The sequence below is a fragment of the Oncorhynchus gorbuscha genome, linkage group LG03 (genome assembly GCF_021184085.1).
Source record: "Oncorhynchus gorbuscha isolate QuinsamMale2020 ecotype Even-year linkage group LG03, OgorEven_v1.0, whole genome shotgun sequence".
NCBI lineage: Eukaryota > Metazoa > Chordata > Actinopteri > Salmoniformes > Salmonidae > Oncorhynchus > Oncorhynchus gorbuscha.
Window position 1 is genome coordinate 2592013 of NC_060175.1, and position 14655 is coordinate 2606667.

At 40.4% G+C, this 14655-nt stretch overlaps 1 protein-coding gene across 1 annotated transcript in view; it reads left to right on the plus strand.

The window, feature by feature from the left end:
* Positions 1-2973: 2973 nt before the first annotated feature.
* Positions 2974-14655, plus strand: part of LOC124032448 (endothelin-3-like) — a gene marked incomplete at its 3' end in the record, with an annotated part of 65435 nt that continues 53753 nt past the window's right edge. Inside the window, exons 1-2 of the mRNA XM_046344852.1 lie at positions 2974-3066; positions 4048-4141. Of these exons, the coding sequence (XP_046200808.1) occupies positions 4072-4141 (70 nt within the window). The remainder of the gene's footprint in view (positions 3067-4047; positions 4142-14655) is intronic.

Genomic DNA, 14655 nt, shown 5'->3' on the forward strand with positions numbered 1-14655 from the left:
AATGTTCCCCCGTTAGCAGAGACTGCATTAAAGGTAATGTTCCCCCGTTAGCAGAGACTGCATTAAAGGTAATGTTCCCCCGTTAGCAGAGACTTCATTAAAGGTAATGTTCCCCCGTTAGCAGAGACTGCATTAAAGGTAATGTTCCCCCGTTAGCAGAGACTGCATTAAAGGTAATGTTCCCCCATTAGCAGAGACTTCATTAAAGGTAATGTTCCCCAGTTAGCAGAGACTGCATTAAAGGTAATGTTCCCCCATTAGCAGAGACTGCATTAAAGGTAATGTTCCCCCATTAGCAGAGACTGCATTAAAGGTAATGTTCCCCCGTTAGCAGAGACTGCATTAAAGGTAATGTTCCCCCATTAGCAGAGACTGCATTAAAGGTAATGTTCCCCAGTTAGCAGAGACTTCATTAAAGGTAATGTTCCCCCGTTAGCAGAGACTTCATTAAAGGTAATGTTCCCCCATTAGCAGAGACTGCATTAAAGGTAATGTTCCCCCATTAGCAGACTGCATTAAAGGTAATGTTCCCCCATTAGCAGAGACTTCATTAAAGGTAATGTTCCCCCATTAGCAGAGACTGCATTAAAGGTAATGTTCCCCGTAATGTTCCCCCATTAGCAGAGACTTCATTAAAGGTAATGTTCCCCCATTAGCAGAGACTGTTCATTAAAAGGTAATGTTCCCCCATTAGCAGAGACTGCATTAAAGGTAATGTTCCCCCAGTTAGCAGAGACTTCATTAAAGGTAATGTTCCCCCATTAGACTGCATTAAAGGTAATGTTCAGAGACTTCATTAAAGGTAATGTTCCCCCCGTTAGCAGAGACTTCATTAAAGGTAATGTTCCCCATTAGCAGAGACTTCATTAAAGGTAATGTTCCCCAGTTAGCAGAGACTTCATTAAAGGTAATGTTCCCCCATTAGCAGAGACTGCATTAAAGGTAATGTTCCCCAGTTAGCAGAGACTGCATTAAAGGTAATGTTCCCCCATTAGCAGAGACTTCATTAAAGGTAATGTTCCCCCATTAGCAGAGACTTCATTAAAGGTAATGTTCCCCATTAGCAGAGACTTCATTAAAGGTAATGTTCCCCAAGCAGAGACTGCATTAAAGGTAATGTTCCCCCATTAGCAGAGACTGCATTAAAGGTAATGTTCCCCCCCCATTATTAAAGGTAATGTTCCCCCAGCAGAGACTTCATTAAAGGTAATGTTCCCAGAGACTTCATTAAAGGTAATGTTCCCCCATTAGCAGAGACTGCATTAAAGGTAATGTTCCCCTTCATTAAAGTTAGCAGAGACTGCATTAAAGGTAATGTTCCCCCATTAGCAGAGACTTCATTAAAGGTAATGTTCCCCCATTAGCAGAGACTTCATTAAAGGTAATGTTCCCCCATTAGCAGAGACTTCATTAAAGGTAATGTTCCCCCATTAGCAGAGACTTCATTAAAGGTAATGTTCCCCCATTAGCAGAGACTTCATTAAAGGTAATGTTCCCCCATTAGCAGAGACTTCATTAAAGGTAATGTTCCCTCATTAGCAGAGACTGCATTAAAGGTAATGTTCCCTCATTAGCAGAGACTGCATTAAAGGTAATGTTCCCCCATTAGCAGAGACTGCATTAAAGGTAATGTTCCCCCATTAGCAGAGACTTCATTAAAGGTAATGTTCCCCCATTAGCAGAGACTTCATTAAAGGTAATGTTCCCCCATTAGCAGAGACTGCTTTCACAGTAAACTCTGCATGTCTAGAAATTAATCAATGACCTTAAATGACCTTAAATGTTCTGTCATGAAATCTGTAATGCTTCATCATACAGACTGAATAGAGCACTAAGTGTGTATTTAGATAAAGACAATAATATATATTTTAATTAAAGCACATTAATAAACACAAAGAGAAAATGTCACAGCCTACATTTGTGAGGCGTTTGAAGCAAACAGAGTAGGTCTAACTGAATACATGTATTCTTCAATAAACATTATTTTCTTTAAATATAAATGATTGGCATTTCTCTTCGTGCTCTTCTTAATGAAGAATGTGATCTATATTTTGAATGTTTCAAAATATTAATTGGTGTGACTATTTAATCTTAGGTATTTTCACTTAACTTGGTGATGTGAATCACTCTCCCCAGCCATCATCATCATAACCCATAACAGCCTACACATTTTATCATATAGTCATATTTTATCATATCATATTTTATCATATAGTCATTGCATTTTTTATATCAATAATTGTATTTTTTTAATCAATAATTTAATTTATATATATCAATAATTCCAACTTTTGATAGAAATAATGAAATGTTTGGTATAAAGAAATTCATGGATAAAACACATTTTTATATTGAAAAATACAGTCCATTTTTTTAATATCAAATGTTTAAATGATTGTTTAAAAGTTCATTTTCTCATACCTAAATAATGTTGTTGACTCATCCTATACTATTTGTGGCCAGAGCATAATATATTGGAGAACAACACTTTTAAAAACATACCTTGCCATGTCTTCATCGAGGATGATGTCATCCTGAGGAGAATGAGCTGGCCAATTAGTGGTCTACTCGCATTGGTATACCCACACACCATTATGTTGTTGCGGTACAGCCACACCATTATGTTGTTGCGGTACAGCCACACCATTATGTTGTTGCGGTACAGCCACACCATTCCAACACAGAAAAGGTGCTTTCTAACATCCTTCATTAATATTTTGGGGGAAGGAAAATGATTTCACTTATGTTGTAATGAATTATAGGTCATATTTCATATCGACCTGTTCTGAATATTGTGTCCCCATCGTCCCCTGTGGCAATTTCAACTATGGTCCTGAATGTGTGTGTGCGTGTGTGTGTGTGGGGGGGGGTGCGTGCGTGTGTGTGTATGTCTGTGAGTGTTCAGGTATCACCACTGCTCAATGCAGCTATAAAGAGGCCGCTGTGCAGACAGGAATATCAGTTCTCCTTCACTTCTGCATCACCGACAGTAGAGGAGAGACCACTGCACTGCGCTCTAAAGCCTACTGGACATCTTTGAACAGACTTTTAGCAGACAGCAACAATGTGGGTCTCTGCAGGAACATAGCAGTCTGGAACCCAACAAGATTCTGTCAGTGTCGTCAGTCAACATTCTACTCACTATGGGATTCTATGTAGTCTGATCAACATTCTACTCACTATGGGATTCTATGTAGTCTGATCAACATTCTACTCACTATGGGATTCTATGTAGTCTGATCAACATTCTACTCACTATGGGATTCTATGTAGTCTGATCAACATTCTACTCACTATGGGATTCTATGTAGTCTGATCAACATTCTACTCACTATGGGATTCTATGTAGTCTGATCAACATTCTACTCACTATGGGATTCTATGTAGTCTGATCAACATTCTACTCACTATGGGATTCTATGTAGTCTGATCAACATTCTACTCACTATGGGATTCTATGTAGTCTGATCAACATTCTACTCACTATGGGATTCTATGTGGTCTGATCAACATTCTACTCACTATGGGATTCTATGTAAACATTCTACTCACTATGGGATTCTATGTAGTCTGATCAACATTCTACTCACTATGGGATTCTATGTAGTCTGATCAACATTCTACTCACTATGGGATTCTATGTAGTCTGATCAACATTCTACTCACTATGGGATTCTATGTAGTCTGATTTCTACTCACTATGGGATTCTATGTAGTCTGATCAACATTCTACTCACTATGGGATTCTATGGATTCTACTCACTATGTTCTATGTAGTCTGATCAACATTCTACTCACTATGGGATTCTATCAACATTCTACTCAGTCTGATCAACATTCTACTCACTATGGGATTCTATGTAGTCTGATCAACATTCTACTCACTATGGGATTCTATGTAGTCTGATCAACATTCTACTCACTATGGGATTCTATGTAGTCTGATCAACATTCTACTCACTATGGGATTCTATGTAGTCTGATCTTTATTTTGTACTTTTTCATATTTTATTCATTCTTTTTTTTGTGTGCTCTTTTTTGTTCCAGTTTTTTTTATATATCTGATGTGGTATGGCTAATGTTTCTCTGATGGATCTGGGAGTTCTACTTTTAATTGGACTAGCAGCTGTCTTTGCAAATGGTAAGTTTGAAGAATGATCTGTTTCATCTGAGTTGAGTTAGTAAACTGTTGTTTCTGCTGGGGAGACAGGACACTGAGAGAATAAATACTCCTGAGTTGAGTTAGTAAACTGCTGTTTCTGCTGGGGAGACAGGACACTGAGAGAATAAAAACTCCTGAGTTGAGTTAGTAAACTGTTGTTTCTGCTGAAGAGACAGGACACTGAGAGAATAAAAACTCCTGAGTTGAGTTAGTAAACTGTTGTTTCTGCTGGGGAGACAGGACACTGAGAGAATAAAAACTCCCGAGTTGAGTTAGTAAACTGTTGTTTCTGCTGGGGAGACAGGACACTGAGAGAATAAAAACTCCTGAGTTGAGTTAGTAAACTGTTGTTTCTGCTGGAGAGACAGGACACTGAGAGAATAAAAACTCCCGAGTTGAGTTAGTAAACTGTTGTTTCTGCTGGAGAGACAGGACACTGAGAGAATAAAAACTCCTGAGTTGAGTTATTAAACTGTTGTTTCTGCTGGAGAGACAGGACACTGAGAGAATAAAAACTCCCGAGTTGAGTTAGTAAACTGTTGTTTCTGCTGGAGAGACAGGACACTGAGAGAATAAATACTCCTGAGTTGAGTTATTAAACTGTTGTTTCTGCTGGGGAGACAGGACACTGAGAGAATAAAAACTCCCGAGTTGAGTTAGTAAACTGTTGTTTCTGCTGGAGAGACAGGACACTGAGAGAATAAAAACTCCCGAGTTGAGTTAGTAAACTGTTGTTTCTGCTGGAGAGACAGGACACTGAGAGAATAAAAACTCCCGAGTTGAGTTAGTAAACTGTTGTTTCTGCTGGAGAGACAGGACACTGAGAGAATAAATACTCCTGAGTTGAGTTAGTAAACTGTTGTTTCTGCTGGGGAGACAGGACACTGAGAGAATAAAACTCCTGAGTTGAGTTATTAAACTGTTGTTTCTGCTGGAGAGACAGGACACTGAGAGAATAAATACTCCTGAGTTGAGTTAGTAAACTGTTGTTTCTGCTGGAGAGACAGGACACTGAGAGAATAAAAACTCCTGAGTTGAGTTATTAAACTGTTGTTTCTGCTGGAGAGACAGGACACTGAGAGAATAAATACCAGTAGTCTACATTCAATGTAAACTGAACTTTTACTTTTATTAGTCTACTTCAATACTTTAGATGTATCTTCCTGTGAAGAATTATCAGAACATGAATGTCCACGAATATCTTCCTTCGAAGAAGTAGCAGTAATGTTCATGTATCTATAAGATTTCATGAATGTGTATTTAATCTATCAGTGTCAGTGCTTCAAGTTGAAATATGTTTAAAGTTTTTCTTTCAAGATTATTAATTTTATATTGATTATTACTTTTGAATATTCATTTAAATGAGGAGCATTCATTACGGATTTTAAAAAAAAAAGATTTTGAAGGTTGGGGGTTTAGGCACGTTTACTCAGTGACTCTGCAGTGTCCTTTGAGACCACAGTGCATGCACATCGCTGTGAAATATTTTTGGGTTACTTAAAAGCCTAGTGTGAAACCTAGTAAATCAACTACAGGTCTATTCTTCCCAGACACTTCCTCCCCTTTCCTCAATTAGCCTGGGGATGCTGTTAAGAAATCCGTTGTAACCCGCATACAGGGGTGGGATAGACGTTCTTGGAATACCTTCAGCGATCACTGCATATTTAGTCATTTGTATTTTAATACTGGGGGAGTCAGGACACTTCATTGAATGTAGATACACTATATATATATATATATATACAAACACCCCTTTAAATGAGTGGATTTGGCAATTTCAGCCACACCCGTTGCTGACAGGTGTATAAAATCTATCACAGTCATGCAATCTCCATAGACAAACATTGGCAAGTAGAATGGCCCGTACTGAAGAGTTCAGTGACTTTCAACGTGTCACCGTCATAGGATGCCACCTTTCCATCAATTCAGTTCGTCAAATGTCTGCCCTGCCAGAGCTGCCCCGGTCAACTGTGAGTTGTGTTCTTGTGAAAATGGAACGTTTAGGAGCAACAACGGCTCAGCTGCTAAGTGGTAGGCCACACAACCTTACAGAATGGGACCGGCGAGTGCTGAAGTGCATAGCGCGTAAAAATCATCTGTCCTCGGTTGAATCTGGGTTTGGCGGATGTCAGGAGAATGACCTGCCCCAATGCATAGTGCCAACTGTAAAGTTTGGTGGAGGAGGAATAATGGTCTGGGGCTGTTTTTCATGGTTCGGGCTAGACCCCTTAGTTCCATTGAAGGGAGATATTAACGCTACAGCATACAATGACATTCTAGAGGATTTTGTGCTTCCAACTTTGTGCAAACAGTTTGGGGAAGGCCCTTGCCTGTTTCTGCATGACAATGCCCCAATGCACAAATCAAAGCAAAGTCCATACAGAAATGGTTTGTTGAGATCGGTGTGGAAGAACTTGACTGACCTGCACAAAGCCCTCACCTCAACCCCCATCGAAAACCTTTGGGATGAATTGCAACTCTGACTGTGAGCCAGGCCTATGTGAGCCAGTGCCCGACCTCACTAATGCTCTTGTGGCATGTCCCCTCAGCAATGTTCCAACATCTAGTGGAAAGCCTTCCCTGAAGAGTGGTGACTGTTATAGCAGCAATGTTCCAACATCTAGTGGAAAGCCTTCCCAGAAGAGTGGAGGCTGTTATAGCAGCAATGTTCCATCATCTAGTGGAAAGCCTTCCCAGAAGAGTGGAGGCTGTTATAGCAGCAATGTTCCATCATCTAGTGGAAAGCCTTCCCAGAAGAGTGGAGGCTATTATAGCAGCAAAGGGGGGAACAACTCCATATTAATACCCATGATTTTGGAATGAGATGGTCGACGAGCGGGTGTCCACATACTTTTGGTCATGTAGTGTAGATATTGTATCAAAATGTTTCCTTTTCTATTTTTCAAGGTTGTAAAAAATACTGTCACCTTTTTACCCTCTATTAATATTAATATTTGTGACCGATCGGCTGAAATCGGTCTTGTCTGTTTCTGTCTCTGTCCTGCTCCTGACTGAAGGAATTTGATTTCTCAACGCAGTGAAAAGCTGTCTTTCTTTATACAAGCATGAAGTCCATCAGCCCCATCTCCAATCAGTCACCCCACTGTCATTTCCTGCTCCAGATGGATGGACGTATCCCAAGTAGCAAATTGTTCCCTAGGGGCCCAGGTCAAACACAGTGCACTATGTAGGGAATAGGGTGCCATTTGTGACCGACCACCTCAATTCGGTCTTATGTAGATGCATTTGAAATTGTGTTTTTTACATTAGATAAAAGTAGAGACACGGCACTACTAAATGATATATAATAAATAATAATAATAATAATACACTGCATTTGAGGAACAACGGGAATGTACATCATCATTCTGCTTTGAAAGTCAATAAACTTGTAAACTCACTTTCGAGAAAATGGCCCTTGAATGTTTTGGGTACACCTGCTGGAGAGCTCTTCTTTGTCTACAGCCATTCAGCATCGTTCACACCCTCTTAAGCCTTAGCCCCACCCATTCAATATCGTTCACACCCTCTTAAGCCTTAGCCCCACCCATTCAGCATCGTTCACACCCTCTTAAGCCTTAGCCCCACCCATCTCTTTAAGGATCCACATGTGAGGCCATGTTTTAAACACAGTGAGTAGTTTAGTAAACAACCAAAGATTTAAAGACTAAAAATGGTAAAAGTAGTAGCCTACAATAAGGAAAAACTCCTGGTAAAACTATAATATTATTATTATTATATTATTATATGGTAAAACTACACTTTATCGAGTCCTTGGGCTATATCCTAATCTGACTTTGGTGCAGGTCATGTTGTTGTTCACATTACTGTGCTAAACAGAGTGAGTAGTGTAGTAAAGATTAAGACTAAAAGTGCCTACGATAAGGAAAAATTCAGGTAGACAAAGTGTCCAGATGAAAAATATTTTATTAATATTAGATGACGCTGACCCAGACACACTTGATGGGTCATGTGAAAGAAATGCTATAACTCCCAACCATATGTAGCTAAGTGGATGGGTCTCTACAGAAGGTGTAGACGGTGCAGCCAAATGGTTGCAGTAGCAATATCAGAAATATAATCAATATAAATAATATAATATACACTAAGAACAATATCAATAACAATATCAGTGATATAATCAATAGTAGCAATATCAGAAATATAATCAATATAAATAATATAATATAAACTAAGAACAATATCAATAACAATATCAGTGATATAATCAATATAAATAATATAATATACACTAAGAACAATATCAATAACAATATCAGTGATATAATCAATATAAATAATATAATATAAACTAAGAACAATATCAATAACAATATCAGTGATATAATCAATATAAATAATATAATATACACTAAGAACAATATCAATAACAATATCAGTGATATAATCAATATAAATAATATAATATACACTAAGAACAATATCAATAACAATATCAGTGATATAATCAATATAAATAATATAATATACACTAAGAACAATATCAATAACAATATCAGTGATATAATCAATATAAATAATATAATATAAACTAAGAACAATATCAATAACAATATCAGTGATATAATCAATATAAATAATATAATATACACTAAGAACAATATCAATAACAATATCAGTGATATAATCAATATAAATAATATAATATACACTAAGAACAATATCAATAACAATATCAGTGATATAATCAATATAAATAATATAATATAAACTAAGAACAATATCAATAACAATATCAGTGATAGACGAGGTAGTTATATGTATGCAATCAGTGACTGAGCAGCAGGATATAAAAAATAGTAGCAGCAACGTGTGGAGTGTGTGTTGCCACGAACCGGCTCAAAGCCCGTAACAAAGGGAGACAACGTGGAGATAAGGAGTAGCAAAATATATATTTATTAACTAAAGCAACTAAGTATAATATACAATGGTGTGTGTAATCAGTAATCAGTAGTGTAAGTGAGTGTTTTGCATGAATGTGATAATGCAGGGTGATGAAAGGTGCCAAAGCAAACAAACAAAAGGCCACCAAGAACCACAACAGAATCTACAACAGGTGTCTGCATGGAGAGAGTCTCCTCCATGAATGGGGAAGATGTCTATTTATCCTGGGAGACACCTGGCCCAGGTGTTACCCATGTAGCTGACGACCCTCCCAACTCCGCCCACCAGCATCCTAATAAGGAAATAACAGAGAGAATACGGCAGATAGAGTGGGAAGGTGGGAGGTGGGCGGAGTCGGCAGACAGAGTGGGAGGGTGGGAGGTGGGCGGAGTCGGGAGACAGAGTGGGAGGGTGGGAGGTGGGCGGAGTCGGCAGACAGAGTGGGAGGGTCGTCACAGTGTTAGGAGAGAATCATGTGAATAGAGGCACAGCAGATAGTGTTGATTACTGGTGTGTCCAAACCTAATCTATATTCTGAGAGTTTCTGTCCTGCCCTTGTCTTTGTTGGTGCCTCTCCTCACAAAACTCCCGGATTTTCTCAAGAACATAAGTCTGTCCAGTCCAGGTGGTTCTAATGCAAACCATCTATAGGAGGGAGGGCGTCAGTGTTCCGCAGCAGCTGAAACCTGGAATCCCGACTGAGTCCGAACGCTCCCTGGAGACAACAACACCAGGCTCCAGAGCATCGAAGCCGTAAAACAGGAAATAACCAACATCATTTCCCCTCCAAAGTTTGGATAAGAAGAACGACATCATACAATGTAATGAACATAATGTTCACCTGAAGTGCTGCTTGATCTGTGGCAGCGGCCTGAAGTGCTGCTTGATCTGTGGCCTGAAGTACTGCTTGATCTGTGGCCTGAAGTGCTGCTTGATCTGTGGCCTGAAGTACTGCTTGATCTGTGGCCTGAAGTACTGCTTGATCTGTGGCCTGAAGTACTGCTTGATCTGTGGCCTGAAGTGCTGCTTGATCTGTGGCAGCGGCCTGAAGTGCTGCTTGATCTGTGGCCTGAAGTGCTGCTTGATCTGTGGCCTGAAGTGCTGCTTGATCTGTGGCCTGAAGTACTGCTTGATCTGTGGCCTGAAGTGCTGCTTGATCTGTGGCCTGAAGTACTGCTTGATCTGTGGCAGCAGCCTGAAGTACGGAGTCAGGTGTTGTTGCCAGCCGTAGCTTTCCACCTCCAGTCCAACCAGCTGTGGGATGTTGACCCCCCCGTCTCTGTGCTGTCCTTCACAACACCAGTAATCTCAGACAAAGTGTTCACTCTGGTCTTTCTGAAGCGCTGCTTGATGAGGTCGAAGCACCAACTTGGTGTGGCCTGTGATCAGGAAGTGAAGGTCCAGACTGTGGTGGAGCTTGTGCATTGGTCCACCAGGCACAATAGCAGAGCACAAACTTGTTCTTGTTTTGGCCACTGCAGTCCACACGTGTTTCCCTCCATACAACAATGAAGTAGTTGGTGTGGTATTTCTTCACAGCAGAAAACAACTCCATAGTTGGTGAAGAAATGGTGCTGGATGACATGCCTTCAAGTATTTCTTAACAGCAAACAAGCCACAGTTGCGAGGTGTTAAATAATACAGTTGAAGTCTGAAGTTTACATACACCTTAGCCAAATACATTCCACTTTTTCACAATTCCTGACGTTTAATCCTAGTAAAAATTCCTTGTTTTAGGTCAGTTAGGATCACCACTTTATTAAAAAAATGTGAAATGTCAGACTAATAATAGAGAGAATTATTTATTTAAGCTTTTATTTCTTTCATCACATTCCCAGTGGGTCAGAAGTTTATATACACTCAATTAGTATTTGGTAGCATTGCCTTTCAATTGTTTAACTTGGGGCAAACGTTTTGGGTAGCTTTCCACAAGCTTCCCACAATAATAATTCCAAGGATGAACCAGACTTGCGGAGGTCTACAATTCTTTTTCTGAGGTCTTGGCTGATTTCTTTTGATTTTCCCATGATGTCAAGCAAAGACGCACTGAGTTTGAAGGTAGACTTTGAAATACATCCACAGGTACACCTCCAATTGACTCAAATGATGTCAATTAGACTATCAGAAGCTTCTAAAGCCATGTCATCATTTTCTGGAATTTTCCAAGCTGTTTAAAGGCACAGTCCCCTTGGTGTATGTAAACTTCTGACCCACTGGAATAGTGAGACAGTGAATTATAAGTGAAATAATCTGTCTGTAAACAATTGTTGGATAAATTACTTGTGTCACGCAAAAATAGATGTCCTAACAGACTTGCCAAAACTATAGTTAGTTAACAAGAAATTTGTGGAGTGGTTGAAAAACAAGTTTTAATGACTCCAACCTAAGTTTATGTAAACTTCCGACTTCAACTGTAGATGGGACCTGGCTGTATAGGGTCAGAAGGATACCTGCAAACAGCAAAATAACATTATGATAAGTTCATGAAAAGAAAATGTAACGTGAAACATATCATGTTTTAATTCATCATTATCAGCTAAGTTTCAATTACCTACAAATGTGCGGAGCAGCAGCACAGCATAACGTCATGTTGTAACCTGGAAGATACAACGATAACACACATTCCTCTGGAAAACACAGAAATATGGTCCTTCTGTAGCTCAGTTGGTAGAGCATGGCGCTTGTAACGCCAGGGTAGTGGGTTTGATTCCCGGGACCACCCATACGTAGAATGTATGCACACATGACTGTAAGTCGCTTTGGATAAAAGCGTCTGCTAAATGGCATATATTATTATTATTTATTATTATATATTATTATTATTATTATTATTATTATTATTATATTATTAGATCAATAAAAGTAGTGTCAACCATGTTGGAGGTCAACTTGTTTATGTTTTACACACCAAGTGTTGTCATCGATTCCTTGTAGAGACGCCACACTGCTGCTTTTGTCACAGCGGACGGCAGCAGCTTTCCACCAACGTGTTTGTGTCCTGGGTGGCGTCCTGGTAGCACTATGGCATTATCCTCTGCGGAGTTGTTGATGAAGTTCACCACTCGCTGCACGTCCTCATGCTTCAGGTGTAACCTGTGCTTGCTTGGGCCAGCTCTCTTTCTGATGGGAGGCATTAGACCATTCTCCTTGTATGACTGGTGAGGAGAGACAGGTGTGTCCTACAGGTCTTTCTGGTGGGAGGCATTAGACCATTCTCCTTGTATGACTGGTGAGGAGAGACAGGTGTGTCCTACAGGTCTTTCTGGTGGGAGGCATTAGACCATTCTCCTTGTATGAGGAGAGACAGGTGTATTCTACAGGTCTTTCTGATGGGAGGCATTAGACCATTCTCCTTGTATGAGGAGAGACAGGTGTGTTCTACAGGTCTTTTTGATGGGAGGCATTAGACCATTCTCCTTGTATGAGGAGAGACAGGTGTGTCCTACAGGTCTTTCTGATGGGAGGCATTAGACCATTCTCCTTGTATGGGGAGAGACAGGTGTGTCCTACAGGTCTTTCTGATGGGAGGCATTAGACCATTCTCCTTGTATGGGGAGAGACAGGTGTGTCCTACAGGTCTTTCTGATGGGAGGCATTAGACCATTCTCCTTGTATGAGGAGAGACAGGTGTGTCCTACAGGTCTTTCTGGTGGGAGGCATTAGACCATTCTCCTTGTATGACTGGTGAGGAGAGACAGGTGTGTCCTACAGGTCTTTCTGGTGGGAGGCATTAGACCATTCTCCTTGTATGTGAAGAGACAGGTGTGTTCTACAGGTCTTTCTGATGGGAGGCATTAGACCATTCTCCTTGTATGAGGACAGACAGGTGTGTTCTACAGGTCTTTTTGATGGGAGGCATTAGACCATTCTCCTTGTATGGGGAGAGACAGGTGTGTCCTACAGGTCTTTCTGATGGGAGGCATTAGACCATTCTCCTTGTATGAGGAGAGACAGGTGTGTCCTACAGGACTTTCTGATGGGAGGCATTAGACCATTCTCCTTGTATGACTGATGGAGGAGAGTCAGGTTTGTTCAACTGATGCTGAGAGACACATTCCAGATATTTAGGCATTATTATACAGTAGATGGCCGTAATCACGTCAGACACACCTGGCTAACTCCATTAAATGAATGTAGGAGAATATAACACATTAGATTTGGTAAAAGATAATACAAATAATAAAAATTATAAAAAATATGTTTTTTTTCTTCATCATGTGAATGTCATACATGATGGATCATTAGCTTCCCTACAGAAAATCCACTAACCTTCACACATCTAGATAGCTGGGTGGGGTGGGTGTGGAGCCAGAAACAGCAAGGCTGCAAGGCTGAACCCAGTTCCTACATTTGAATATAAAAATGTATTTTATCAAACAAAAATATGCTCAATTTTATCTCTGAGACCCTCAGGATGACAAATCAGAGCCAGATTACTGAATGTAAGTACATTATTTACCTTCAGAGGTGAATGTATCAAACCAGTTGGCGTGACAAAAGTGTTTTGTTCCTGTTCTCTCTCCTCAAACAATACCACTGTATTTTTTCACTGTAATAGCTACTGTAAATTGGACACCGCAGTTAGATGAACAACAATTTAAGCTTTCTGTCCATATAAGACATGTCTTAGTCCTGGAAAGATGGCTGGTACTTACATCATCATTCTAGTCACATTAGCGTAGGTTAGCATCAACCATCCCGGTACAGAGACACCGATCCCGTAGAGGATATTATTAACTTGCGATGAAAACAACTTGGCAGACTGCAACCTCTTTCCTTCAATAATGTTATCCAGAACGACTGTAAATGTGCTCCTGGCAACAATTTAACTACGCTTTTTTTGCTGCCGTTTACTGACACCGGCCATATTAAACGGGTGTTGAGCGTTGGTAAAATTTATCAGTTATTCTACTCTCTGATATACTTCCGGCGCCGACTGAGATGGCCGCCTCGCTTCGCGTTCCTAGGAAACTATGCAGTTTTTTGTTTTTTTACGTGTTATTTCTTACATTAGTACCCCAGGTCATCTTAGGTTTCATTACATACAGTCGAGAAGAACTACTGAATATAAGATCAGCGTCAACTCACCATCAGTACGACCAAGAATATGTTTTCCGCGACGCGGATCCTGTGTTCTGCCTTACAAACAGGACAACGGAATGGATCGCATGCAGCGACCCAAGGAAACGACTCCGAAAAAGAGGGAAACGCCGCGGTGTTCTGGTCAGACTCCGGAGACGGGCACATCGCGCACCACTTCCCAGCATTCTTCTTGCCAATGTCCAGTCTCTCGACAACAAGGTTGATGAAATCCGAGCAAGGGTGGCATTCCAGAGGGACATCAGAGACTGCAACATTCTCTGCTTTACGGAAACATGGCTTACTGGGAAGACGCTATCCAGGGAGGTGCAGCCAACGGGTTTCTCCACGCATCGCGCCGACAGAAACAAACATCTCTCTGGTAAGAAGAGTGGCGGGGGCGTATGCCTCATGACTAACGGGACATGGTGTGATGAAGGAAACATACAGGAACTCAAATCCTTCTGTTCACCTGATTTAGAATTCCTCACAATCAAATGTAGACCGCA